Source organism: Perca flavescens, chromosome 23, assembly GCF_004354835.1.
Source record: "Perca flavescens isolate YP-PL-M2 chromosome 23, PFLA_1.0, whole genome shotgun sequence".
NCBI lineage: Eukaryota > Metazoa > Chordata > Actinopteri > Perciformes > Percidae > Perca > Perca flavescens.
The window spans coordinates 18,050,072-18,077,116 of NC_041353.1; the positions used below are offsets into that span (position 1 = coordinate 18,050,072).

The window sequence follows — 27,045 nt, forward strand, 5'->3', positions numbered from 1 at the left end:
GAACTTTTGGGAAGGGGCAAAAAATACTGGTTAGCGGATTGGATAAACCATCTGTCTATCACCACCTATGTTGGTGATAAACGAGCCAAATCAACCAATCAGATCAAACTCTTACCGTCGGTTTCTTTCAATGAAGGAATACTTTCTAATTCGGATAAAACTTGCGCGATAGCTACGCTCATCTCATCCGTGGAAGCTGCCATGTTGTTTAGACTAACAGTCGCTTCTTGTTGCGTCACACCTAAACACGCCTCAAAACCAACGCTGATTGGTCGTCGTTTGGTGAATGGCTCCAAATTGTCTCTATCTCAAGATGCCAGACTGATCTGCGAGTGGAAAACAAAATAGTTTTCTTTCCACTTTGGGTTCTTTCCTGATTAATAACTGATCCATCTTGACCAGTACACTTTGACCATTTCCTGTAGAGCTAGGGGAAGTATAGTCTATATCCACGACGTTCCACTTCCGGGATTGCTGGAAATTCAGCCGGATGTCACTCTTCTAGGTCTAGGCGAAGGAAGACACACCTGGTCTTTCTCCAATTACTTCCTTGTCTTCCCTACTGATGCAATTTTCATGCCATAAACAGTAGCTTGACCTCACAAGTACAAAACAAACAATAAGTTGAGTGCAGCTAATAAAAACCCTGATAGTTTATTACTCTAACATGACAGAAATACATGTCTCAGAAATAATAATTCGGGAAAGTTAGCAGTGTGAGTGTATGCATAATATACTGTGTATATGTACACCTTTTGTTCGTATATTCAGTGTATATACACAAACCTTTTCAAACTGCTTGTTACAAAATGTACAAAAGGAGCACCAAAAAAAACACTATCTCCATCTGTACTCTTTGTCCCTTTATTGGTCTTCCTTTATAAATCTATCTCACCCTCCTTCTGCCTGTCATCTGGATTGATCCCGCTCCACACCTTCCTCCACCCCATTACCATCAATGTCATCTCTCCCTCCACCCTGTTCTTCTTTCCTCTGTCCTACCCTATCTGTCCCTTTTTCCTTCCTTCTTCTGCTCAGTTCCTCTCTCGTTGCATTCTTTCCCCTATTTCCTCTCGCCGCTTTGGCAACACAGTCCGCTGACCCGCCCTGACAGGATCCAAACACACAGCAGTCCCTGCCAGCCCATGGTGACCTTTACATGCTAGATTATGTGGCTAATTTGATCAAAATGATCCAGTGGCTAAGGGGGAGGGGGTGATATCTAATTTGACCCACTGCTGTACCACATTTCTCCACATTTATGACTGAACAACAGAGAGGGAAAGGTGGATAAAGAGGAAGAAAAATAGTTAAGAAAGAAGCGCCATTGCAGAATGCATCCATGTATTCATCTGTTGGCAGAAAGTCAGCCGGGGAGGCATTCAGGGACACCAATTCATGCGGGCAGAAAGACAAGCGGACCAGAGACATCCCCCAACACCTCTTTGGTTCCTGAGAGATGTATTATTGACAAATACATCTCTCATCACACCGGCTTCACTGTGTGTGTGAGAGTTTGTGTGTGTGCGTGAGGGGTAGGGAGGTCATTCATATAACAACCAGAAAGAGAGAGAGAGTCCAGAAAGAGTGTGCCTGACATACGTTCAAATCAACCTGCTGTAAAAAAAAAAAAAAAGGTCTAGTGTTCGGTGTATGACCATGTGTACTCACATATGTAGCTGTCATAATATTCTGCAGAGTTCAGTTCAGATCAGATCTATGGTCATAAAAAAAGCCTTTGATTTGCTGACGGCAACAAGCCCCTTAGCAAACATGACTGTTTCTGCAGGATTTTCATCATTAATAAATCATAAATCAACCATACCATAGACTAGGTAGGTGGTCAGCTAGCTACCAATTACACCTTTTTATAGCCATGAGTGGCTCTATGGATTTCTTGAGAAATTTACTATTCCATGGATTATGTCGCCCCCAGAATGATTTGAAATAACTTGAATGTACACACGTTCCACCAAAACAAGTTCCTTCTCGAGGCTATTTTGCTACATTGCTCCGTCCGGCGCCAATAAACCAGAGCGCGTTTTTCTCCTATCCCGGAATGCCGTGTGGACAAGCCAGACCTTCTTCCGCAGCACTGTGGAAGAAGTTCTGGCAATGCGAGACTAGGAGAAAATTAACTTTGTTTGAGACCTGTTTCTTTCTCAGGAACAAACTTTCGCGAGATCTGGCAACACAGATAAACTAACAAAACTAATCTCTAACAAGCCCTAACAAAACTAATCTCTGTGATGCTAAATATGTCTTTTAGCTGTGTGAATAGCTTATGTTATGGATTGAGTGAGTCATTTTAGCCATATGTCTGCTAATTACTTGTAATTGGATGCAGTGGTTGTGTGTTTTACTGGAATATCACTGCTGAACCAAGAGTTTGGATGACATTCAGGTGAACTTGTCTGCATAAATGCATGTAATTAGACACCATAATGCCACCAGGCAAGTATGCCACCAGGAAAGTATGCGATGTGGACCTGCACCAAGTGTAATTTGCAAGTAAGTATGCAGCTGAACAAGCACTGATCATCCGACTGGCATCTTTGAGTGACTTAGCTGTTAATTATGTTGGAAAAGGATCACAGTAGGGACACTGTGTGATGAGCGACCACTGGATTCTCTCATCTCTCCAATGAAAGTGGTCTGGCTCCTCTACTTTCAGCCTCTCCCTACCAACTCGAACAAGCAAAGTGTTGCTGCCACTGCGGAACCAGTTTTCCTGGCCGAGAGCCGCGCAGAACTGTTTCGGCCCACGAACTGCCTTGGTGGAATTGTGACACATACCCCTTGTATCTGTCACAATTTTCTCTTTCTGACAGTCTGCCGCCTCTCTGTCAGACCTCCCTTTCTGTACACCTGAGCCACCCAATTAAAAACATGTGGGGACTACGAGGGAGCAAAAATAATAAAATATCTGCTGAACTTTTGCCCCAGGACAAATTCAGAAAAAAATAAATGTTCAATCAATTAGGCTATAATATTATTACATTTTACAGTTTGTTTCAATAATATACTAGATACAGTTTTTGCAACACTCTGAATATCTGAATATGAAACTCACAACTTATTAGGACTTTGACTTTTGTCCAAAAATCATATTCAAAGCTCCTTTGTTTATTAATATTAATATATAGTCAAATATTTATTTACACAAACATAAACACAAACAGTATGCTTTCGACAGGAAGTTCAGAGCTTTCACCGTACCTACGTAAGTGGTCTGATGTTTATACTTGTGCGCTGGTGTGTGCGTCGAGCGGGCGTGTGAGAGTGTGTGTTAGAGTGAGAGGGTGACGGTGTTTACCGGTAGCTTCGGAGTGAGTAGCGACTCTAGAGTCATGGTGAGAGGAACAAAGCATCTCCCCTGTTCTTTCTGACCACGGTGAGACATCTGGAGCAGGAAAAGTTGACCCTCCCTCTCCTTGATTTCATGTTGTTTATGGAGAAGGAGAACCAGGAAACGAGTCCGGGGAAATGCAAGCCACGGCCGGACACCGTGTAGTTACATTTTGAAATGCGTGAAAAAGCCTCGGAATCTGAATTGAAAACAACATTTACAAAAAAGAATGCCCATAACAGGCTCGAAAATTAAGGGCTGCCTAATATTCGTTCGAATATCTTTTTTTTTTTAATATTCGAATTATATTCTAATAACTAAGTTCGGAGTCAAAGCCCTACAACTTATACAGTAAAGTTGACAGCCCTGACCATAACACCACATGTGCCATAAACTGAAGCTGGAATCTGGAAGTCTCAGGTGTTCAACGTTTACTGGACCAAACGGGGCCTCATCTTGGAACACTGTATCCAAGTCTCATAATACACCCATGGCTCAGTACAGGACAGTGAGTCACACTGAGATGTCTGCGTTCACTGCTGTTTTGATTGAATCATGTTGGGTTGAACATATTCCTGTGAGCTCACAGTGATATATCAGGAGTCCCATCAATTATCGCCAAGTGTATTTGACAGACTGGGATTATACAAACATTTCTCAGATGCAGCAAGTGAGTCAGATCTGAGAGGGCAGACCTGAAGACAGCTATTTCAAATGGTTTGCTAGTTTGTCAAGGTTTTATTGGTTGAGCTGGCTGTTCGATTCCAACTTCAGTTGAATTTATTCCCTTGCTGACGACCAAAGGACTCACTTTTTGTTGGAACTTCTACTTCAAGGAGAGGACTTCAAGTGGGACAATGTGTCTATATGAACTCAAATGTACCATTTGTGTGAGCATATTTGACAGAGAGAAAAAAAAAAATCTGTAAACTTCATCAATCCGCTCCTGTCAAGTTCCCAACTTCTCTCAAGACTGTTAGAGCAGAGTGACAGACAATATACGCTTGCTAGATGGTTTGCAATTAATATTTCTTGGCAGTCTGCCAGCTCACTCTGACTGCCCTTTTCCTTCTTTCTATGAGCCAGCCCGGTGGTTTAATCAAGAAAAGCAGCTGGGGACGGGGATAGCGGGGCTTGTGTCTAAGCCCAGCTGATTTACTGGCTCCCAAGACCTCCTTTATATCTCCCCGGCTAATAGGGCTAGCCTGGCTGCTTCACACGGGAACAAAAAGGCAGGTGGTGAACAGACCGGCTGGTAAAGTAAACAGAGCTAAGCAGCATGCAGGATGAGCGCAGATGTGGATGGAAGAAATTACCGTGCAGAAAATACACCAGATTGAACACAGACAAGAACCGACAAGCCTGCTTTCAATTTTCAAGACTTTAAAGGGATTGTTAGTTTGTAGTTAAAAGTCCCCTGTCCTGCACACCTGTATCTGTGTCATGCCTTCATCAGCTGTGACCTTGCTGCTTGCCTCCATAGGCAAGACTCCTTTCAGCTTTGCCAGTAGATGAGTATTTTCCTTTGGGTGTGTCACATTCAACATAAAGCTCCACCTGGTCAGACTAGACTCCTCTCTCTTCACTACCATCCAGACCTAAACCATGGCCTGATCACCATATCATAGTTAAGTTCTATTTAGTTTATTCTTTTGTTAAATAAATCAAAACAAGATGTGGAAGGGGGGGTGATCAGGCCATGGTTGAGGTCTGGATGGTAGTGAAGAGAGAGGAGTCTAGTCTGACCAGGTGGAGCTTTATCAGCTCCCAGCTCCCAGGTGCACCAGATCTGCAATCAACTCAAACAAAGATGGAAACAAAGATGGGTAAGACCAGAGAGGCATCACTCCCACAGAGAGGCCCTGCCAGATTACACAGGGCCGTCACAAGAGGTAAAAATGCTTATTGACGTGCAAGTAAAACGATTGATTTCTCTTGCTTGGAAAAGTGTGAATAGGCCTAGTATGGTCGTTGGCTTAGGGAAATGTCTTCTTGCCTAACAATGGAAAGAATAACATATATGGTTAAGGATAGACAAGATACTTTCAAACAGGTTTGGGGACCATTCTTGGACTTTGTTGAACAAAATGATGGGGGTGGTTTACTGGCAAACGAGGGGAATTATGAGTAGTTTTGTATTTTTTATGCAGCAGAGAGAGGTTTGTCTTTGAAACTGTTTGATTTGTTACATGCTCCAAATATATCTTATGAGAAGGGATCAGACCAAAGTGAAAGGTCATTTCTTTTGTATTAAGTCGTTATAATTTGTGTTTTTATTTTATATAAAGGTTTTTGCGGATTTGCATTTGCATTTTTTGTCTGTTGCTGTGATTGCTGTCTTTTGTTTTTCAGGCTATGTCTACATTTTTGTACGTCTTGCCCTTCTGTGTCAAATTCCTTATATGTTGGACCTTTCAGAAAGATCTGTTTTAGAAGTTGATGTAAAAACTTTTTACAAGTCGGCAACTTACAGTATAATTACAATAACTCTGATATGACAGGAACGCTGCATCAGCACTGTGTTCATTTACCTCCCTTTCCTGTTAATTGTGTTGCACCTGCAACCTCTACATGAATCATTGTTTTTTATCATATTTCTAAGTATACTACTTATGTTAGGGGTGATGAAATTAATCATTGCATCGATGCATTGCGATGCGGACCTGTACGATTCTGCATCGATATAGTGAAAGACCATAATCGATTATTGCCTACTTGTTGATTTTCCGCTCGCTGCTTTTTGTTGCTTCTGTCTGTTGTCTGCTGTGTTCAGACTGCGCTATGTTCAGGAAGTGTCTTTTTTTAAGAGCAGATGCAATAAAAAGTGGAGTTTATATATATACCTGACTGCTTGAATTTGTTGATGAAAACCATGTGTAGCAATATATAATAAATTTGAGGAGGTGGCGCATTGTGATGCATCGGAATATCGAATCGTATTGAATCGTTGACAGGATAATCGTAATCGAATTGAATCGTGAGACCAGTGAAAATTCACGCCCCTATTATACAGTATGTTACATGGAATTTGGTTACCTCATGTAATTACCAGCAAATCTGCTGCGGTTCAGTCTGACCGGAGATCTAAATAGCCCAAATAACTGTAGACACCTGTATCGGTGTGCAGTCTCTTTGACAATAAACTGTTATGCTAATACATCTCTAGCACACTTGAGCTAAATAACACTTCTACAACCAGAACATGGTGCAAAACAAACAACTCAAACTGAGACATTGTCAAAAATTGATTGGCGGGAGGATGAAGATGTAAATATCACCAACGGAAGCCGCAGTGAGTGATTTTTGGAAAATGAAAGGGCAGTCAGATTTCAATTTGTAGACCGGAGACACATTTTAATGGCCATTGTAAACATACAGTAACAATCTAGACACCATCTTGATCAAAGACGTGTGAACGCGGCGTGTAAATGGGTCACTGCTGACACAGATAAACTAGCAGGCGGAACCTTTCCGAAAGACTGGAACACTGACAGACACACAAGTCAGCGAGACAGACAGGCAGATATGGACAGAGCTGGGACAGATTTAGTTTGTCCCCTCTGCTCTTCATACTGTCGGCAACAGGAGAGGCAGATACATATATAGTAAGAGTGGCAGACATTCAGTGAGAGAGACGAGTATTTCAAGAGGTTTCTGACATATCCAGTGTGTCACCTCTGCTAACCACAGCTGAATTTCAAATACGATACGAGCACACATGTGCAAACATCCATACCGTTAGTCACAGCCATGCACACACATGTGAGCACACTTCACTCAGGTGCACGTGCGCAGACCCCAAAGTCCATAGTGTCACATTCCATGCATCGGATCACACATGAATGCAGACACACAAACATGCACTTATCCTATTGCTCTCCCCCCCCTGGACGGTTGCTTAGCAACAGCACATATCCACAGATTTTTTACAGAGCTTGTAATATAGTCATCAAAGTAATCTCAAAGGGGAGGTGAGACAGAGGCAGATGACACAGTCTCCTCAGATGGAAAGATAAAAAGAATAAAAGAGGAAAGGTGGTTCGTCCTCTGACAGGCAAGTGGGCAGTAGTAGCATGCAATGAGGCTTTTGGTCCCCGGTGTATCATGCGTTATGAAAGACAAAATAAATGTTTTATGATTTAATACTGTGCTGCTAAACAAAATACATCTGTCTAGATCTTTCTTGTTGAAAGGGAAGGCTGTTGACACACAGATTCAGTGTCATGTATCATCCTGGTTTTGGTTAACCCTGAGGGCCAATGATCTAAAAACACATTTGAACTTTCCTTTTCAACGGTAATATGATCTAGTGACAGGACAGGACTATGAAAATCATTCACAGCCTCTAGTGGACCACACACATTTTTTTTCGTGATGTTAAATAAATATTAAAACATTTTTGTGCTGGTCTCCTTTAAAAAAGGAGTGAGCGGACAGCCTTTTTACAGACGGTGCTGTTGTCTGTCTTAACATGGCCTGACCTTGACTGTCACTGTGAATTATAGTGGGGAAAAAACTGGATTTGTAAGCAAAACGATTCACTAGTACTGCCCTCCTTCCACTTTAGCAATTTGGGCAACAATTTCCATTCACTGGATTTCTGCAATGAGATTAAATAACTGAATATGATCTTCAGCACAGACTGCAGTTTCATCCTCTGTTTACTTTCATATGGTACAGTAGGCTTTCTGTAGACAACCGAATATAATCTGATAGACTCTGGTGTCAGCCTACTTCTGTCTCCTTTTACCTATAACACCAGTATTTAGTTTACTATAGTTTACTGTCCTTGGTGCAGCTAAATTCTCACTCTGGAACACTTTATTTGGTCTCTTTCCCCCTCACATAGCAAAGAAATGAACTAAAACAGAAATGCAAGACTTCTTCAGACATGCTTGCTGTGAATGTGACATCAATTAATAACTCCCTCCAACTGCACTGACCTTTGGACTGATTATGTATCTGTCTGGGTACAAAAACGGTTAATTGCTCCACATGCATAGCACCGAACAGTTATCTTCAAAGCTTTACTTCAAAAGGGAGTACGTGCTGTGTGCTTAGACTAGTGCTTACTTAGTAGACTGTCAGAAACCTATCTCTGGCCACATTATAGTTGATGTTTTTTTTAACTTAAAGGTCCCATATTGTAAAAACTAAGATTGTCATGTCTTTTTTATTGTAAAGCAGGTTGAGGTGGTATATAAATACTGTGTAAGTAAAAAAAAAAAAAAAAAAAACTCAATCCACAGAGAAATGTGCCTTTAAACGAGTCATCAGCTTCCCTATGTTTGTGATGTCACAAATATACTATAGATGAAAGTGCCACTAAAGTGCTGTTACAGTCATTTCCCGGCTGCAGTGATGGTGCGTAGACCCTGATGCAGATGCAGAAGACCAGGAAACGCTGACCAATCAGAGCAGACTAGGCTTTTTCGGGGCTTAAAGAGACAAGCTCTAAAACGGAGCATTTCAGACAGAAGGTGAATACAGGTATATTCAGACAGACAGTATGAAACATTTTTTAACTTTTTTAAAAGTTTTTCTAACATTAAAGCATGTACACATGTTCTAGTATAAACCCAAAATACAAATATGAACTTGAAAATGAGCATAATATGGGACCTAGACAAGACAAACCTCCTACTGTATATCACTTTTGTTTTCCAAGATACGTCTATGGAGCAAAGGTAGGCATAATAATGCAGCTGGGGATACTAAGATAAGCATGGTTAGAATTGATGGAGATTTGAGTTCTAACTAGCTGCATACTCCACAACCACTGCTAGTAACTGTCCCATTATGCCCTATAGTGTGTTGACCATTGCAGACTCAATACAGTTTTAAAAGGTCTATTGTCAGTAATTGGGACCTGTACTGGACAACTGAGGTAAAATGATCGTGGTTTCACTCACATGACCGTGTTGATTCCTGAAAGTTGCTGGAACATCTGAAGACCACAGCCAACCAGGAGGGCTCGCCGAGTGGGGGGGTAGGTCAGCATTCGCCAGATCACAGGGCCATCTGGAGACACAAACAAAGGCACAGCAGAAATTAATTTCAAACTCAGCATGACTTCACTGCAAAAAATACAGAGGCATTAATTGAGGTTCATTCCAAAAATCAGCCACCTACCATAAGAAGAACAAGACCCCTGATGGTAACAAGAATTTGTGTGCAACAAAGCCAACAGGCTTTATTATAGAAGTATTATCTTTATAGTACATTTGCCAATTATGACTTTGAAACTTCTTTTATGATTTAACCTGCTTCTGCATTAAAAGATGTTGGACTTGACATCAGCTGTTTAGCTTAGCACAAGACTCCAGGAAGTCACTGCGCTTGGCCAAGAAGTATTCCAGCACATAACCATAAAACCACAATTTATCACTTTAACACTTAGCTTTTTGTACAGATTAAACAACTAAGATATGATGTGTTAATTAGTGAGCTTTCAAAGTGCTGGCTTCTGAAAGAGCCAGGCTGGCTGTCTACCCGTTTTAAGTGTTTATGCTAAGCTAAGCTAACCCTCTGCTGGCAGTATCTTAATATTTAGCGTACAGACATGAGAGTGCTATTGATCTTCATACCTTACTTTTGTCAAGACAGTAAATAGGCATATTTCCCAAAATGTTGAACTCCTCTTTCAAAGATTATTTTTTTGGGGCATTTTAGGCCTTTATTTTCATAGTACAGCTGAAGACATGAAAGGGGAGAGAGAGGGGGAAATGACATGCAGCAAAGGGGACGCAGGTCGGAGTGGAACCCGCGGCCGCTGCGTCGAGGAGTGAGCCTCTACATATGGGCGAGCGCTGTACCAGGTGAGCCACTCAGGCGCCCTTTCTAAATACACACAGATAAATCGCTAATTTTGTCACTTTTGTCAGCTGCTAAATTCCCATATTCATAATAGATTGACATAATGAGTCATACTGTCCTCAAATTGATAGATCTAGTTTCAAGCCCGTGTGACAGCAACCATCTGCCCAGTTCCAAGGCTTTGTTAGCTCCAGGGATGCTGCTGTGTTACTTTGACCTCTGACCTCCCTATGGAGGTGCTAGAAAAAGTCTAAAAAGAAATGGTTCTCTTGAGGATCAGCATAGCACAGTAGCTGCCTTTTTTCCCCCCGTCATTTTCAGATGGTGGATATCTCAGTTTGGGATGAAACAAATATTTGACGCCAAGCTTTGGCCTCGCAGAATACCACTTGGCTCAGCAACAGAGCCCAGACTGTGATCTCCAACACACACAGGCAAGCAGCTCCTCTGGGAGGAGAAGTCTTAATAGGATGAGAGAGTGGCTGGACAGGCATGAAGCTGTCGGATAAAGAGGGAGACACACACGGTGCCAAGAGATCAGACAAACAAGCCTCAACACACACAGGAAAGAAACACACAGGTACATCTGTGTGCCAGGATACAAAAGTGACAGTGCAAACACAAGCACATTTAAACATCATAAACAACGATGCATGAGCCTGCACATATTAAACTACAGAGACACACACACAGGCTGATTATTTGGGAGCAGCTGTGTGTGGGAGGACTCTGGACCAGTGAACATCTCTTTTAGCAGTTTGACAGATTCTGTAACACACAGACAGAGTCAAGTATTTTAATGGCTGACTTCTCAGAGGGAGAAGGAACATTAGCATCTTTGATTCTTTTTTAATTCTCAAACGCTGAAAGAGGCTTTTTAACTTTTAATGATTGGTCCGCACCTTCTCGTCCTTTCAAAGAGACGAGAGGCAATATTCATCACACACTGAAGCAGTCAAATACATAACTTTAGTCGCAATTCATCACCTTTTCCTTTAATAAAATGTGCCCCACATAAACAGGCTCTGCATATTTTCTTAACCCTTATGTTATTCAACTAGAAATATGAAAATACATCACTCATTTATAGGGCCATAAGGTTTTGTGCTTTAGCCTTATCAGCAACATAAACTCAGCTTTGTCTGTATATATCCATTTACTACTGTGTCTAAATTACTAAGGACGACTCTCACACTGATAACAACTCTGACGTTCCTAACAACTACATCATTCAAGCCGCTTTATATGCATTTCTATCATCTGTTCCAAATGGAGAGTTTTTTTACTGACTGGTCTGACCACAAAGTATCTCAAAATTAGCATGGATTATAAAACAGGAAGTTAATCCTACAAAAAAATGAAAGGGCTTTGAAGGGATTTAGGCTTATTATAGTGTCACTATAGGAAAACAAAAACACATGTGGTTCTAAGCAACAACAAAAATATACAACACTGTAACATTTTGTTAGCTATGTTTTTTGGCTTTCCATTTTTATTTTTATTTTTTATCTAAAGCTACTCCATTTCAAATTCATACAAAATATTTGGATCATACTGTATAACAGTTTACAGTTGAATTGTAGAACTTCCAACCAGGGACATGCTTATTTTCTGCAATTATAATGTAATAAGTGTTTGGTCACAGAGCGATAAAAATAGAATAGAATCCTCAATAATACTATTTTTACTATGAACGGCCTGTACTGTATGTTACCATCCACCCACTCCACAATGTTGTGTAGTTGTAGCTATAGTGAAACAATAATGGCTCTAGTTTAGGGGTGATAAAGTTAAAGATAGGAAGCAATATAAGATTGAATAGGTATATATATAAGATTTAATAATGGGACCCCTCATCAGAACTTAATACAGTTATATGAGCTCTGTTCTTTATTTATAGATAACTAAGTTAGCTTGTGGGTAACAATGTCAAAACAGGGGCTTTAGAGGGGCATGCCACGAATTTACATATGAAGTTCAGTTTACTCGTTGTGAGGAGCATTACTCAACCTGGGAAAATAGTTGTATTATGTCTGTTTTCTGAATGAGGTCATAGTGATGTCATCAGGGTTATCTTGGATTGGGATTGAGGCTTCAACTTTTCAACAGAAATTCTGTGTTATGAAAGATATAAGTTTGAAAGATATGGGCATTTATCAAGCATTTGCCGTGTAATAAAAGACACTTTCCAAGTGCATTATGGGAAGTGTAGCATCATATTGTTAAGAAATACAAATGAATTCTAAGCTTGTTTTTTTAAAATGATAAGTACTTTGGGGGGGTTTTGTCAGTAAGCTACCGTATGTTTGTTTCAGCTTTCTAGGTTTAATGTGAAGCAGAGCTCTAATTGCAAGACAGTGAAGAGGAATTGATGCGTTCATGGGCTGAGCCATTTGCACGGCACTAACGTGGTGCAGTGTGATTGGGTGATCCCCGGAGACCAGAGTGGAGGAGCGTTATCTGATTAGCCAACAGGGAAATCAGGATTCATGGGCAAGAGAGTGGAGACCTGATGGCTGCCTGAAGAATATCTTAACAACTCGGCCAACACACACAAGCATGTAAACGCACATAAACACATTCAGATGCAATCAGTCACACAGACACAATATCTTATTCCCTCTTGCTGTCTTTGGGGTTAATAGTACAGCACATATTTACATTTTTCTACAAAAAATACAGTGCAAATAGACACATTGGTACTCACTTGTATAGGCTCAGAGGCACAGTCTCACATACATGCACACATGCACATGCACACACACACACAAGCTTACAAAAACACACAGCTTCATTTCCTCAACTGAACACCACCCAGCTGTAATTTGATGAGATATTGAAGAAGAAAGATCGCAATGAAAAACAAGTCAGCGAGCTACCAGCAAGCCACAAGCACAGTGATTAAGCCTCACGGCACTGCGGTAATTGCATGTCAGTACTCCACATTGAACCTTTTTAACTGCCTCATTTCAGTCAGGCTATACTGCCTTATTACCTTAAAACTTTAAGCGCGATGCATCCAGGTGTAGATCAAGGCTAGACGCACAAATAGTACAAAAATATAAATACCAGCTCTTGTAAGAGATGAGCCCGTGATAGTAAAACACACAAAACCTAGATGTAAGTCAGCAAAAACAGACACAGCTCAGTACAAAGCCATGACTCTGTTTTCTCATGTCAATCTACCCATGCGAGCTCCGTGATCATCTCTCCGCCATCGCTACCTGCACGGATCCCCTTTGATTTCACACCTCGTCAGCAATCATTCCAGCAAATACTGATAGCCTCACTCTAAGACCATAAGCCCATGGTTTGTTTGTACAATGAGCAGGGCATGCCTGGGATGTGATTTTAATGAGAATGAGGCCCGTCTCCCTCTTCTTCGTCGTTTTCTTCTCCTCTTTGATATTCACTAATGGACTCTCCAATTAGCTCTTTTCCTCGGCTACCTGCTTCCGGAAGACACCCCGACTTCCCAATTAGAGCGCCCGTTTAGCACTATTGGTCCTGTCAGATGTTTCCTTTTATTCACGCTTCAAACACGTGCCACAGTCAGTCGGTTTGATGAAATATACAGCGGAGAGAGAGTCAGCTCACTCTCCAGGAACACTGGCAAGAATCCATCCACAGGATTTGCAATTACTGATTCCAGATTACTGATATTGATATAGAAATCCTTTAAACACAGTGAAATGTGTATCTATCCATGGGATAATACAAGGGGGAGAAACGCTGGTGTTAAAACAATAGCCAATCAAGGAAACAAAGAGGCCCAATGAGGCGACGGATGGGAGCACAGGAGGAATTACTGACTATAAAACAATAGCTCTTTCTATCCATCCAATCACCATGCCCTCAGGGAGCAAGTGGCTGGAAGCAGGCTTCCCTTACATAACCTGGAGAGCAGCAATCAAGGACTGAAGCCGGAACAGGCAATCTGCAGCCCCCCTACCTCAACCCCCATCTCCCCTCTAATGATTTCTTCTCCCTCTTCTCTCCCTTCTCACCTCTCCTCTGCGTCCTCATCAGAGTAGGATCATGTCACCTCGCACTCTTTACAGTGAAGAACAGAAAAGAGGTTCAGGACTAATGGAGAATAGAGATTAAGTCTATCACTGCAACATGTGGTAATGGAAGCACTGTGCAGCCCATTTAGAGTTTCTCTAAAGTACATAGAAACTGCTGTTTCCAAAAAAATAATGTTACAACCAAATAGCCACCATGTAATCATGCTTAATCTCCCCTTAAAGCTACACTAGGCAAAGCTTTCATGCTAAAATACTGCCATGTCAAAGAGTTAAGAGTTTGACATTTTGGGAAACGTGCTTAATTGCTTTCTTGTTAGACGAGAACTCTGTACGCTATATAAGAAGCTACAGTCAGGAGACAGTTAGCTTAGATCAGCATGAACACACTCTAGGTGGGGAGCAGTGACTTCCTGGAGACACCATGAGGTTGCTTGGCAAAAAAACAGATGTACCATATGTCGATTAGTGAGCTTTAAAGGTGCTGTTAGGCAGATTTTGTTACCTTTGTTTCCAGTCCTTATGCTAAGCTAAACTTATCTAACTGTCACCTGGCTGTTTGTTGCTATGTTCATGTCATATTGAAAAGACTGTATTTACCAATTACTAATTAAAGACTAGTAATTACAAGGCAAGCAAAGGTAACCACCTTGGAATAATGCTCCCCAATCTGAATAGCGAGAGGTTTTCTAGTATGCAGACCGATCTCATGAAGTGCCGTTTATATGACACGCCAATTCGTATGCCATTATTGGCGTGTTATCAAGACGCCTACTCGCTTTTTAGCGTGTTTATGTCATGTGGCTTTAGAAAGTGGCGTGTATGTTTACGCTGTGACGTCGCAGACTGCCGTCCGCTGTATACAGCTCAGACATACACGCGGATAGCTCAAAATGCGTACAGATAACACACCACTTGGCGTGTATGTTTACGTGAAGTCACGTCGTCATGTTGTATGCATGTATGCAGCATTCGCCCCATGTTGGCTGAGTCCTGCAGCGGCGCCAGTTCAAATCCGACCTGCTGCCCTTTGCTGCGTGTCATCCCCCATCTTTCTCCCCCTTTCATGTCTACCCACTGTCACTTGTAATAAAGGGAAAAAGCCCCCAAAAAATTATCAAAAAAAAACATCTTTTCACCTGACTCTCTGTTAGAAAGCGAATGAGCGTATTTCCCTTAATCCAAACTGTAGAACTATTCCTTTAATCTGGGTTAAATTGGACAGCGCTCTAATCTTATCCCTTACCCCCAGTTAAACCATTATGCTAAAATTATTATTTTTGTGTCAAAGTGTTGCTTCTCATGGTGACTACACCTTACACCACGTTTTAATTTAGAGAAACATAACTGACTCAGTTAATAAGACAGAGAGCTCTTCTCAGCGGTAGCCTAAATTCCTTATAATGTTGTTTCCATAAAAATTACGTGCATGTGCTTCTTCATAGCCCTGTTTAGACAATTGAAAAGGATTACGATGACACTCTGGGGTGATGAAACTGTTATGTTCAAACTGGCCACTTATGTAACTTTTACAGACTGTAGACTGTCTCGGTAAAGTTTTTGGATTTCTTTTAAATACGTTTTTACTGAACTAAAGTGAGGTTATAGGACCATGAAATGCAGTCCTCCAGCTTCTTATAAATAGTCTGTGCTTTTCAGAGATAAGGAGCCTTCCTCGTGTTTTCTCCTGATGTTCTTTAGCACACTGAAGAACTCGAGGAAGCCTTTATTTCTGTATTCTTTGAATCCCATAATATCCATTGAACCACCCTGAGATCAAGTGGAGGCATGGCATGCTGAGAGGAAAAAAATCAAATCAGCTGAAGAAGATGCTCTCTAGTAGAGTACCTGTAAGGTCATTCTTGTGTTAACTAGAGGCAAGTAAGTCGCCTGGAACCAACATGTGAAGCTTATGCAATGTTTTTTTTGGAAAGAAAGGATCTTGATTGGTTCATTTCAGAAATAACTGAGAATCACTCTGGACCTGTAGCGTTAGGGAGAAACAGCATTTTAAGTGGAGCTGATCAAATCTCGTCAGTGTCTGCAGATGCAGGGGAGCAGCTGTGTTTATCTAAGGGCACACAGGGGCCAGCGGTTGCCAGGAGCTGAGCACCAGACAGACAGATGGAGGGATAGATGGATGACACACACACACACACACACACACACACACACACACACACACATACACAATGCAATAGTCAGATCTGTACAGCTAAAGTTATCTCTGATCATGCCCTGGTTATTCTGGATTTCTGGATTTTCTCCTTTACCCAATTGGTAAATCTCCCTAAAGACTTCTGTTATCTCCACCTGTTTTAAAAATGATTCATCTTCTCTCTTGTGGGAAACTTTTAAGGCTGTAATCCAAGGAGATATACTTCCTTATATAGCCAGTGCTGGCTGCAAAACAGTGCAAGAAAAGTTAAGAGTAAAAAATAAATCCATTTAATCGATGCAGCAGAAGCAGAAGCAGACTTATCTTTTTTTTTTTTTATTCCACACATACTTTTTCCAAAACCTGGCGCCTACATTTCACACAATGCAACCTCGAGCCGCGGGCTGCAAGTAGAGATGAGGAGCGGGCTGCAGAGGTCTGGTATAGCTCACTTCTTTCTAATTCCAGCAGCCTGCGGCAAAAAGTTGAGACCGATTCAACGTGACGCCACCCTGCGGTGGCCAATCCCAACCCTGCGGTGGCCAATCCCAACCCTGCGGTGAATCGCATGATTGCTTTCGTTTGGTCTGAACAAGCCCTCAATATCACAATCGACTCGAAAACCAAAGATAGCCCAGATAATGAGGTAATCAGTGGTATCCCTTTTTCTGAATTCTTATCACAAACCTCTACTTCTTTAATACTGAAAAGAGACGGCACATGGAGAGAAAACTTTGAATCAAGCAGAGTTGCTGTCTCAACTGCAACAAACAGTGTTCCTGAAAGCTTCGGAGCCTCGGTGTGAGGGTCAACAAAACCACCATCTCTCCAGTTTGAAACTAATCCCATCAAAGGAATCGATCAATAGAGCGCAGGAGGTTGCCCGTCAGTCTGTCATGTTGTTTCTGTTCGTTTCTGTAGCCGGGTGGATAAACAAAGGCGATTATACAAAAGCAGAAAGATGCAAGAAAAAGTCAGAGAAAGAAATGGGAGCCGTAATGAAGCCGGTTCTTCCATTTCAGTTTGAAAAGTCACTGCCTGGTTCTGTAACTCAGAGTCAGATCACACCAGCAGAGCTACCTGAAGTTTTGAGGAGGACAAGACAGAGAGGCGCATTCATTTTTAAACCCCATCTGATTTTCCAACTGAGATTTCTATTATTCAGTGGTTAGACATCTTTCCATGAAGACACACCGTCTGTCATTAAATGAAAAGTAACACAGCAAAAAGTTCAAGGATAACTTGTTTTTCATTTTGTGAACAGAAGTTACATTCTGGCTCTATAGAGACGACTCCAGCCATCCAGTGCGTCTTGCATGTTTAAACAAATGTTATGCAAGAATCAGCTGCTATTGCCAGTTTGACCCAAAACTGGTGGGTAGTTAGTCCTGAGGGACATGACTAGAGAGGTGTGTGTGTGTGTGTGTGTGTGTGTGTGAGTGAGAGAGAAATGATGGATCATAATGGCCGTAGGAAATAGGCAGAAATACACACAAACCCACAGAAAACTATTATTCTGGAGTAGAGTTGGACTATTTATCTGGACACACACACACACACACACACACACACACACACACACACACACACACACACACACACATACACACTGTTATGCATTGTATAATAGCTCTATAACACATAGAAGATACACCATTGTAAAACAAAAAACTACATTTGAACTCAATATACACACAAATTACATATTCAAATAATGAATTCCTTTTTTCCACACATCCTGTCTTATCTGGCATGTGGGGATTTTTCTCCTACAGTCTGAGCTAGCTCCTGCGCTGACTGAAATTCATTATCACATTTTTAAAGTGCTGTAATAATGAAGCTGGCCTGTCTGTGCCCTCCCAAAAATACTGTGTGAAAGAGGCTGGTTCAATATCCATCTCTCCATGCAGGGAATGTGACAGGCGCAGAGGGGGAATCATGATAGATCTGCCATCGCGCAACTCTCGGCTCCCTCAATTATTAATAAGCTGCTTAAAACCTACAGGGGAGCAGAGGATTGGGGAGCTTGTGTTCACTATTTGTCACTGTTTCTATTCCTCGCTGCTTGACCCACACAAACTCATCAGAGTTAGTTTTAAGACTGCCGGCAAGTTTTGTTCATTGTCTTTTTTACTGCACAGTGTCTGAACAAAAGTCCAGCTCGGGCCAGGTTATGAGTTTCAGGGTTAAAGGTTTTTTAGTTTTTTCTACTTCATCAGACAAACTCATGAGTGGCTTTATATGTATCTGCATGCAGTTTGAATCCACCGAGCTCGATAAGTCTAATCAGTACATATTTAATTCTGGCTAAGAAGTAAGAAAATATATCTCAAAATATCAAATGATCCCTTTAAAATGATGAGGAACATGGATCTGTTCTCAAGCATCTCTATGCATACAGGTGTGCAGATTTGACATTTTGGGCCCTGCTGCACTTTCCACTACTCCCCACCCCGCCATTACTCTATATAAAACACACTACTGTATGTCTGCCCATTTACAGCTAAACCACACATCATACGCAGTATGTACTATCCTAGCAGCTGAGTAAATTCACCCACTGCCAGGACTCTGCTGGACTTGGTTCACCATCTTACTACCAGGAATGGAAGACATCAAGCAATAATAATAATATCTATCTCTTTTCCCTCGGAGCATGAAGACCATCAGACCATCAGTACATTATTTCACCATAACATTTTTTTGTTTTACTGACCAACTACTACGTAACCTGAGTTGACGACACACCTGAGTAAATGGCAGGCGGCGATCAGAAATGTATGTGAAGTGTTTACATGCCACGGTATCCCAGTTTCTGCGGGGGTACTTCAAGATATACACACACACACACACATACATAGACATAAAATCTCAGTTAAATCAACAATACTACAAATAAAGGCTGCGCTGTACACCTACATAAATATGATTGGACGTTCCTAACCACACTGCGAAGCATGAATGAAACAACTGATTCCAATCAGCTAACGCAAAAGTGACTTCAGTGCTCTGCTCGAACTAGTGCTCTATTCACTCCCTTGATAAAGTTCTCAAATGTCTACCAGTAATTCAGTTCAAAATCGGACTAGGGGTCCCTTAAAAAGCCATAACCAAATCATAAACAGGTATAAAAAAAATATGCTTTTTTACTGTTATTTGAATTTATGATACAACAAAGCTTATTTTTTCAGCTGAGGAGTCATGTAGTCTGGACACCTCCATCATGGGGTCAGTAGCCTCGTTAACTACCACTACTGGTTTGCAGCTGGTAGTACTTACAGTAGAACTTTTTTTGGTGGGGGTTATAACTGTATGGTGTGAGAATGTATATTATTGCTTTTCTGATTTTAACTTTGGCACCTTTCTGGATTTCTAACGTGAAACGCAAGTAGGTTTGTGGGCGGATCTCCGGCGCTGTTGCTATTATACCGGCGGGATAAATGAGTCTTGCGCCTGACCGAAAATCTAAAATGGGTTGGTCTGAAGTAGCTAGGTGTGGTTTGGGCGTTAACGTGAAAATAACCAATCAGAGCGTCATCTCACATTCCCTTTAAGAGCAGGTGCGCTTGTTCCATGGCGGATTGCTATTATAACGGCGGATTTGCCTGGCGCACGCCAGCAGCAGCTGTCCGGGATGCAGCAAAGTAATAAATGCCCGTCTTGACCGGGTGGCGATGTTGCTGCGGCCTCTCGGGCGCATCGTAAAGTCTGGAGAGGATTGCTGCAGCCATGGAGCGTGGGCCTCCAAACGCACCACCTGCTCCTGTTGTGCCCCTTCCTCCTCCCCCCACTCCATCTCTGTCCACCCGCTCCAACAGGAGCGCATCGAGTGTCCAATCCCGTCGTAGTTCAACATCACGTCTCCTTAAGTCCTCTAACATTTCCTCATTTATGTCATCAATACATCCATGATTCATGGAAATGTTGTGTAAAACACAACAAGCCACACAGAATGCTGCGACTTTTTGAGGACTGTATTGTAAAGTGCCTCCTGATCTATCCAAACACCTGAAGTGCATTTTCAATATTTCAATATTTTTCTCTTTCACGCTACATTATGGCCAAGCATGTGCCCCTAAAATAGCATCTGAATAACGTGCCACTGACTTTAGACCAGGTTTTTCCTGGTCAGTGGCGGAATTGTTTTCTGAAACTGCAAATTAGCACTAGGGAACTTTTGTGCCAGAACACACCTTCGCTGAACTGCCCCCGGGAGCGCAAATACATTCCCTAATTTACCGACGTGCGTCTGTGGAGGGAAAAGTCTGCTGTGCGTCGGGTGCAAAATAGGAATGATACATGCGTCGGTGTACAAAGGCAATTGCACCGAGTGCAACATAGGGCCCATAGACTTCATATAACGCACACAACTTCTTTATGAATACAGCAGAATGCAAGTGAATAAAATGAAATTGAATACTGTTAAAATGATAGGTGGAAGATAATACTGGCAATGCTTTCTTACAGTCAGTTCTAAGGGGGGTATGATTGCTCAGCCTCTCCACTCAAGTCAAGAGTCAATCACTAAACAGCCGGCACAGATTTGAAATGCAGACAGCAGGTCCAATCGGCACACCAATCTGTGTGGAAGACGAGCAATACCAAACATGACTCGCAAAAGCAGAGTGATTGGAGACATCAGTGCTTGTAAGAGACTCGTTGGTAAAAGAGTGTGTTAAGCAACGGGGGAGAAAAGTGTGCTCTGCATTTCAAAAGGTTCAGAGATGAGCTTCAGGCCTGCTGGCTGGCATGATGGTGATCTCAATCTGATCTGGTTCTCCTACAGAGTCAGGTTAGTGGAGGAGAGGAGAGGAGAGGAGAGGAGAGGAGAGGAGAGGAGAGGAGCATCGCATCGCATCGCCGCTGCTAGTTAGCTTAGCGTAGTGAATGGAATCCTATGTTGCCGGTTAGCATGTTGCTAGTAAAAGTGAGCCAACAAAAGACAAAAAAATAACCTAATTACTTGCACTGAGACAAAAAATGTGTTGGCCCACCTATCTACAGCCAGGGTAGACCGTGATAAGCCCTATTTTAACAAACGTTGGCGTATTCCTTTAACTGCCTGCCATCTTAAAGGTGCAGTAGGTAAGACTTATAAAACTAACTTTCTGTCATATTTGCTGAAACTGACCCCATGTTTGAGTAGAACTAAGCTACATGAAGCAGGTAATAAACATTGATTATGCGGCACGTTTTCTTAAAAAATGCAATGGAATATGTCGGAACTTGCAAAAATTGCAGGAACTTGCAAAAACTGCGGTTTGATGAAAAAGATAAGAAAAAGTGATTCCCCCAACACCCTGCTTTTTTTAAACTTAATTTCCAAAAATAGTTTACAGATATTCAGTCATTGCAATAAGTAAACAAATAAGATACAAAAATATATACAAATAATATAATATTAAAGTAAAAATAAAAGCATATTTTGCACGGAAATCGGCAATTTATGCGGCGAAAATGCGGCATATTTGAAAAAATGCGGCCCCCGCATGAATATGCGGACTTTGGCTGATTATGCATTGAATTATGCGATCGCATATTCGCGTTTTTCTGGAGAGACTGAATAAAAAAAAATCTGGCTCCTCTGGCACCACCTACAGCCTGTAGTGCGATTTGCAAAAATCCTCAGCTCCCTGTTCAGATGCACCAATCAGGGCCAGGGGGGGTGTCTAACTGCGTGTCAATCACTGCTCATGCACACGCATTCATTCTCCCTTGTGGGGGGAGGGGCTAAGGAGACAGTTTTGGGCTTTAGCAGAAAGGGGGAAGGCACTGAGAAGTTGTTGATGTTCAAATTTTTTGGCTAAGTCCTGGATCTTTACAATCCTACCTACAGCACCTTTAATAAGCTGTTTTAGTTCAGATCAGCCAGACAGCGTCTACAGATGTCACTGCACTGACGCATAAAAAGCACGGCATTAGGGAATCATTAAACTACTGTAGCAGCCACAGGTAATGAAAAATAATGTCACTCTTGAAAAATGTGATCTTTCTTCCTAAATACAAATAAAAACAGAGAAACCCTTTGATATGAGGCTTTTCCTGCTCAAGACACTACTTCCGTGACACTGCAGCGATCACAAGCATCTCATGTCTGCTTCAAAACTCGTAGTTCACCGGGAGGCAGTAGGAGTTCAGTGGCAAAGAACTTTGCTCACATTTGATCTTGTCAAAATCAAAGTCTTCTCCCTGAGTCACTCACACCTCTCGTCTGAGCAGCCTTGAGACAAACTGAGTGGGTGTAACCAACAATTGGACTACTCGGCGGAGAGTCAGTGGTTCAGGAAGTGCACAGACAGCTTTGTTCAAAACAGAAGCCTCTAAAAGACATTCAAGTAAACAAACCAATGTCTGAGTGATCCATTCAAGCAAAGTAAATATTCAGAACAATCTGCAGAACGGTGACAAACCGACACAGATGAGGAGGGAAAAAAAGGGATTGTATTCAGATTCATGAAGAAACGGCCAGAAAAGTTAGTTTCAGTGGAAAGATACATGCTGTAACAGCGAGATAGAGTGTAAATGAAATGCTCCTTTCAAACTTCTTATCACACCTCTGAAGTGCTGGCTCAGGGATTTGAGAAGACCTGAGGCATTTAAATGTGGAACAAGGAAACTAATGTGTGTTGAAGAGACAGCGAGATCTTAAATGTCTCCTGAAGGCAACTGTGCTACTGTGATGAAAACACAGCTGTTAGCACTCATTCTTCTTACATTTCAGTAAAAAGGTAAAGTAGGAGGTTAATCATCAGTTCAAGATCAGTTCAGTTTTCCACAACATTGTTTGGGCTTCTTATTGTGTAACAAGCTGTGTAACACAATATATATATAATATACTTGGTGAAAAATTGTGTTTATAAACCAGCTTCCAAAAAATTTCAATTTAGCATGCATAATTCTACTAATTAATTCATCAATCAATTAAAATAAATCCAATCCCAGCTCATGTAACATTGTGCTTTTTGCGGATATGTACCTCCTCTGTTCAGTCTGTGTAAGTTTTCTTTTCTTTTTTTGTGTAAATTGTATTTATGCACATACAAAAGGCGTCACTGTCATGGCTCAGAGAATTGGAGGACCCAAACGCAGAGACAGCCAGGCAGTGGTGAGCTTGAAGATTTAATCACAAGAAAATCCAAACAAACAAACAAAAGGTGTCCTGAATTCAGCAGGCAAAGAAATCCAAAAACGTAGTAGAAGTCAAAACAGGAGTTACAGGGAACAGGAATACCGAGGCAGATACGGGTAGACTAACACAATATCCAAAAACAGAATCACAATGACCTGACGACAGACAAAGAAAACACAGAGACTAAATAGAAGAGTTAACAAGAACAGGTGAAACACATCAGGGTGGGGCCGGGAAGTAAAACAAGACAAGGCAAGACAAAAAAACAGACTACCAAAATAAAACAGAACAAAATACACAACCATAACAGAAACAGATGAATAGCTGCAGCATAACTGATTTGGGGTTTTCCCATGTTGCCTTTATGCTTGGAGTAAAAGTAAATGCTTGCTCGTTAGCGGGATTTATGCTTCTGCAGAGGCTCGCCGTTGCCTACGTAAGTGGCCTGAAGTTTATACTTGTGCGTTGGTGTGTGGCTCAATCTCTAGAGAATAGCATGGCCGGCATGTGTGTGTGTGTGTGTGTGTGTGTGGGGAGGGTGTGGTAGAGCAAATGAGAGAGTGACGGTGATTAGCTTCGGGGCAAGTACTGGCAAAGTGAGAGAGTGTCTCCCCTGTGCTTTCTGTCCCCGTGCTTTCTGTTCTAGGCCCCTCGTTTCGGCTAGTGACGTAGAAAGCCGTGCAGATTTTGAACAGCTCACCCGGAGATTGAAGGCAGGACACATTCAAAAACCCGTTTTCAAAGTTTGTATGCGTGTGGAAGCACCAGAGACACAAAATAACACCCCAAATCCCAGAAAAAGTGATTTTTTTATAATATGGGCACTTTAAATCAGGTATAATAAACCAGCCGAAATAAGTAAATGCTCCAAGGTTTGAAGAAACTTTGCCAAACATTCACAGACCTGTGACAGACACACACACACACACACACACACACACACACACACACACACACACACACACACACACACACACACACACACACACACACACACACAAAGACACAATTCATCTATCCATTCCCATTGGAAATGCAGTAATAACATCTCTGGAGACATTTTGAAGTCTGCTGGAAATCAATCTACTGAGTTATTGAGATTCATGACGTCCCAGCAGCACACCTGCTCTAATGCAAATGGAAGGGATCTTCCTTAGGGGCGCACACACACACACACACACACACACACACACACACACACACACACACACACACACACACACACACACACACACAGAGGATTGGGGGGGCAAACAGGAAACAGACGCCGTTACCTATATCATCTGAGTTTCTCATTCCGCTGTTTCCCATTAAAACCTATTTGGATAATAGTTTTGCCAAAGATAATTTACTGACCTAATGAGCCCACATTTATGGCTAGAACATTTGAGTCATAACCATTACTGTGCTTGTTAATTTCACTCAGGGCTCATTGAGGCCTCTGTACCCAAAAGATAGCATTTCAACAAGCAAATTGTAATTGAATAAAGCATCTCTGGATGAGTCACAGGTTTATTTCTGTCATTGCATGTGGAAACTGGGACCCTGGAATACCATCCTCAGAAGAACACTGCTGTGTGATAAAGTAACCTTCATTTCAATCACTATTGCGTCCTGCAAATTCAAATAAGTGAAAGTGGAGCCATTTAAAATCTCCTTTTGTTGTTCGGCCATTGTGAGCTGACAAAGAGTGAAGATTATTCAAGGTTGAAAAATTGCAGAACATTCAAAATGCTCCTCAAAGTAGGGCTGGGTGATATGGAGAAAATCAAATATCACGATATTTTTGACCAAATACCTCGATATCTATACTGCAACAATATTGTAGTGTTGACTATTGGTGCTTTCACAAAATATTTACACAATGACATTTTTGATAAATAATCATTAGTAATGTGAATATAATGACTAAGTGGGTAAAAGCAAATAATTGAACAGTTAAAACAGTCTGGTAAGTTCAGAAAATAACAACTTTACTGTAATGCAGCCCTTAAAACCAGGAAAAGACAACACTTATGCCATATTACGATATTACAATATCCAAAATCAAAGACGATATCTAGTCTCGTATCACGATATCAATATAATATCGATATATTGCCCAGCTCTACCTCAAAGTCTCAGATAAATTAGCGGGGGCCAAGGAAGAACTTGAAATTAAGTTTAAATTTAAATGTTGAAGCGGATCTGAATCAAAGGGCAGATACACAAATTATTTTTCACTTTTGTTAACATTGTGAGATAGGGCTGAGATAATATTAATTCTCAATGTATAATCAGTTATTTCTAACTATTGACTTACTGAAAAAAAGAAATCCCCATGCTCCTCATCAAGTGTATGGATTTTTCAACAAAAAGCAATGAACACTATGAACACTTACAAAATGTCTGCTAATACGTAGAAGTTCAATTAACTGCTGCAGCTGACGAATAGTCACTTGATAATGAGCAACAGCGTTACAGCATTCATACTTTTGTTTTTGGACTTACAAGTAGGCCTCAAAAGAAACCAATTACTGAAGTAAAGAGAAAGACAATTCCCTAATCTCCCCTCTCTGCTTTCATCAGGAGCAGCTTGCCTTGCTTTGCATCTTCTGCTAATGCAGCCTCCATAATAGTTTCCCAGAATAGTTTCCCAGTTTTGGTCTCATTTCCCTGCACTCCACCCTGCTACATGCGCCATCGGCTCATTGCTGTTCAAACTGATGACAACAAGGGCAGAAATGTGTCATTGCCAATAGTCTTATTTCTAAATATTTGTTCGTATTACCCTTCTGAGCATATTTGTCAGGAAGCCCATTTGGGTTTGTTATAATGCAGAAGTGGAACAAGAATGTAAAGCACTAGAGCAGAAAGCATATTTATTGAAAAGTAGATTAGCAGAGAAGACAATGCCTCAAGCATGTTTAGACTTAATTAAGTCTGATTCCACAGTGGAGCAGTGAAACCAGCCGGTAAATAGTGATGCTTGGACGACTACTTTGAAACTACGGTAGTTGAATTTACCAAATAAGGCCTCAAACCTTTTATTACATTCCATTTTGATCATTAATGAAATATATGAATGTGCTTTTAAAATGGACAAGTACTGCTTCAATTTAAGATACTAAAGAAGCTCCAAACACTTTCTCCTCCGTATGAAGGCAGGGTCTCATTATGACTTCCTGGTGGATTTAAACAGCCCCAGAGCAGCAGTGGATTTTCATAAAATGTTCAAATATCCTGAATTATTAATGATTAGTGGGGGAATTAGGACTGTGATGGAGGCAGACGCTAAAAGTCCCTATAGACATCCATCAGATGTGTGTGCACTGTGTTTGTGCCTGTGTTTGTAAGAATAAGTAGTGATTATAATTGCATTAATCATTTAGAAATGCTCTGCAGGAACAGAAATGCAGCACATTTGTTGATAGCTAACACAGTATACCATTCAATTACCAATCAAAAACAAGCATGCGTCAAACAGAACAGCAGGTTAAAGAGGAGATTGCTTTGGACCAAAACAATTGTAACACCAATTCAATTCCCTACATCTAGACTGATGTTGGAATTGTGTACAGACTTTAAA

At 41.3% G+C, this 27,045-nt stretch overlaps 1 protein-coding gene across 12 annotated transcripts in view; it reads right to left on the bottom strand.

The window, feature by feature from the left end:
* Nucleotides 1-27,045, bottom strand: part of slc2a13a (solute carrier family 2 member 13a) — a 78,253-nt gene that overhangs the window by 26,494 nt on the left and 24,714 nt on the right. For all 12 annotated transcript variants that reach the window (XM_028571311.1, XM_028571322.1, XM_028571319.1 and 9 more), the window contains one exon: nucleotides 9,262-9,370. In XM_028571311.1, the coding sequence (XP_028427112.1) occupies nucleotides 9,262-9,370 (109 nt within the window). The remainder of the gene's footprint in view (nucleotides 1-9,261; nucleotides 9,371-27,045) is intronic.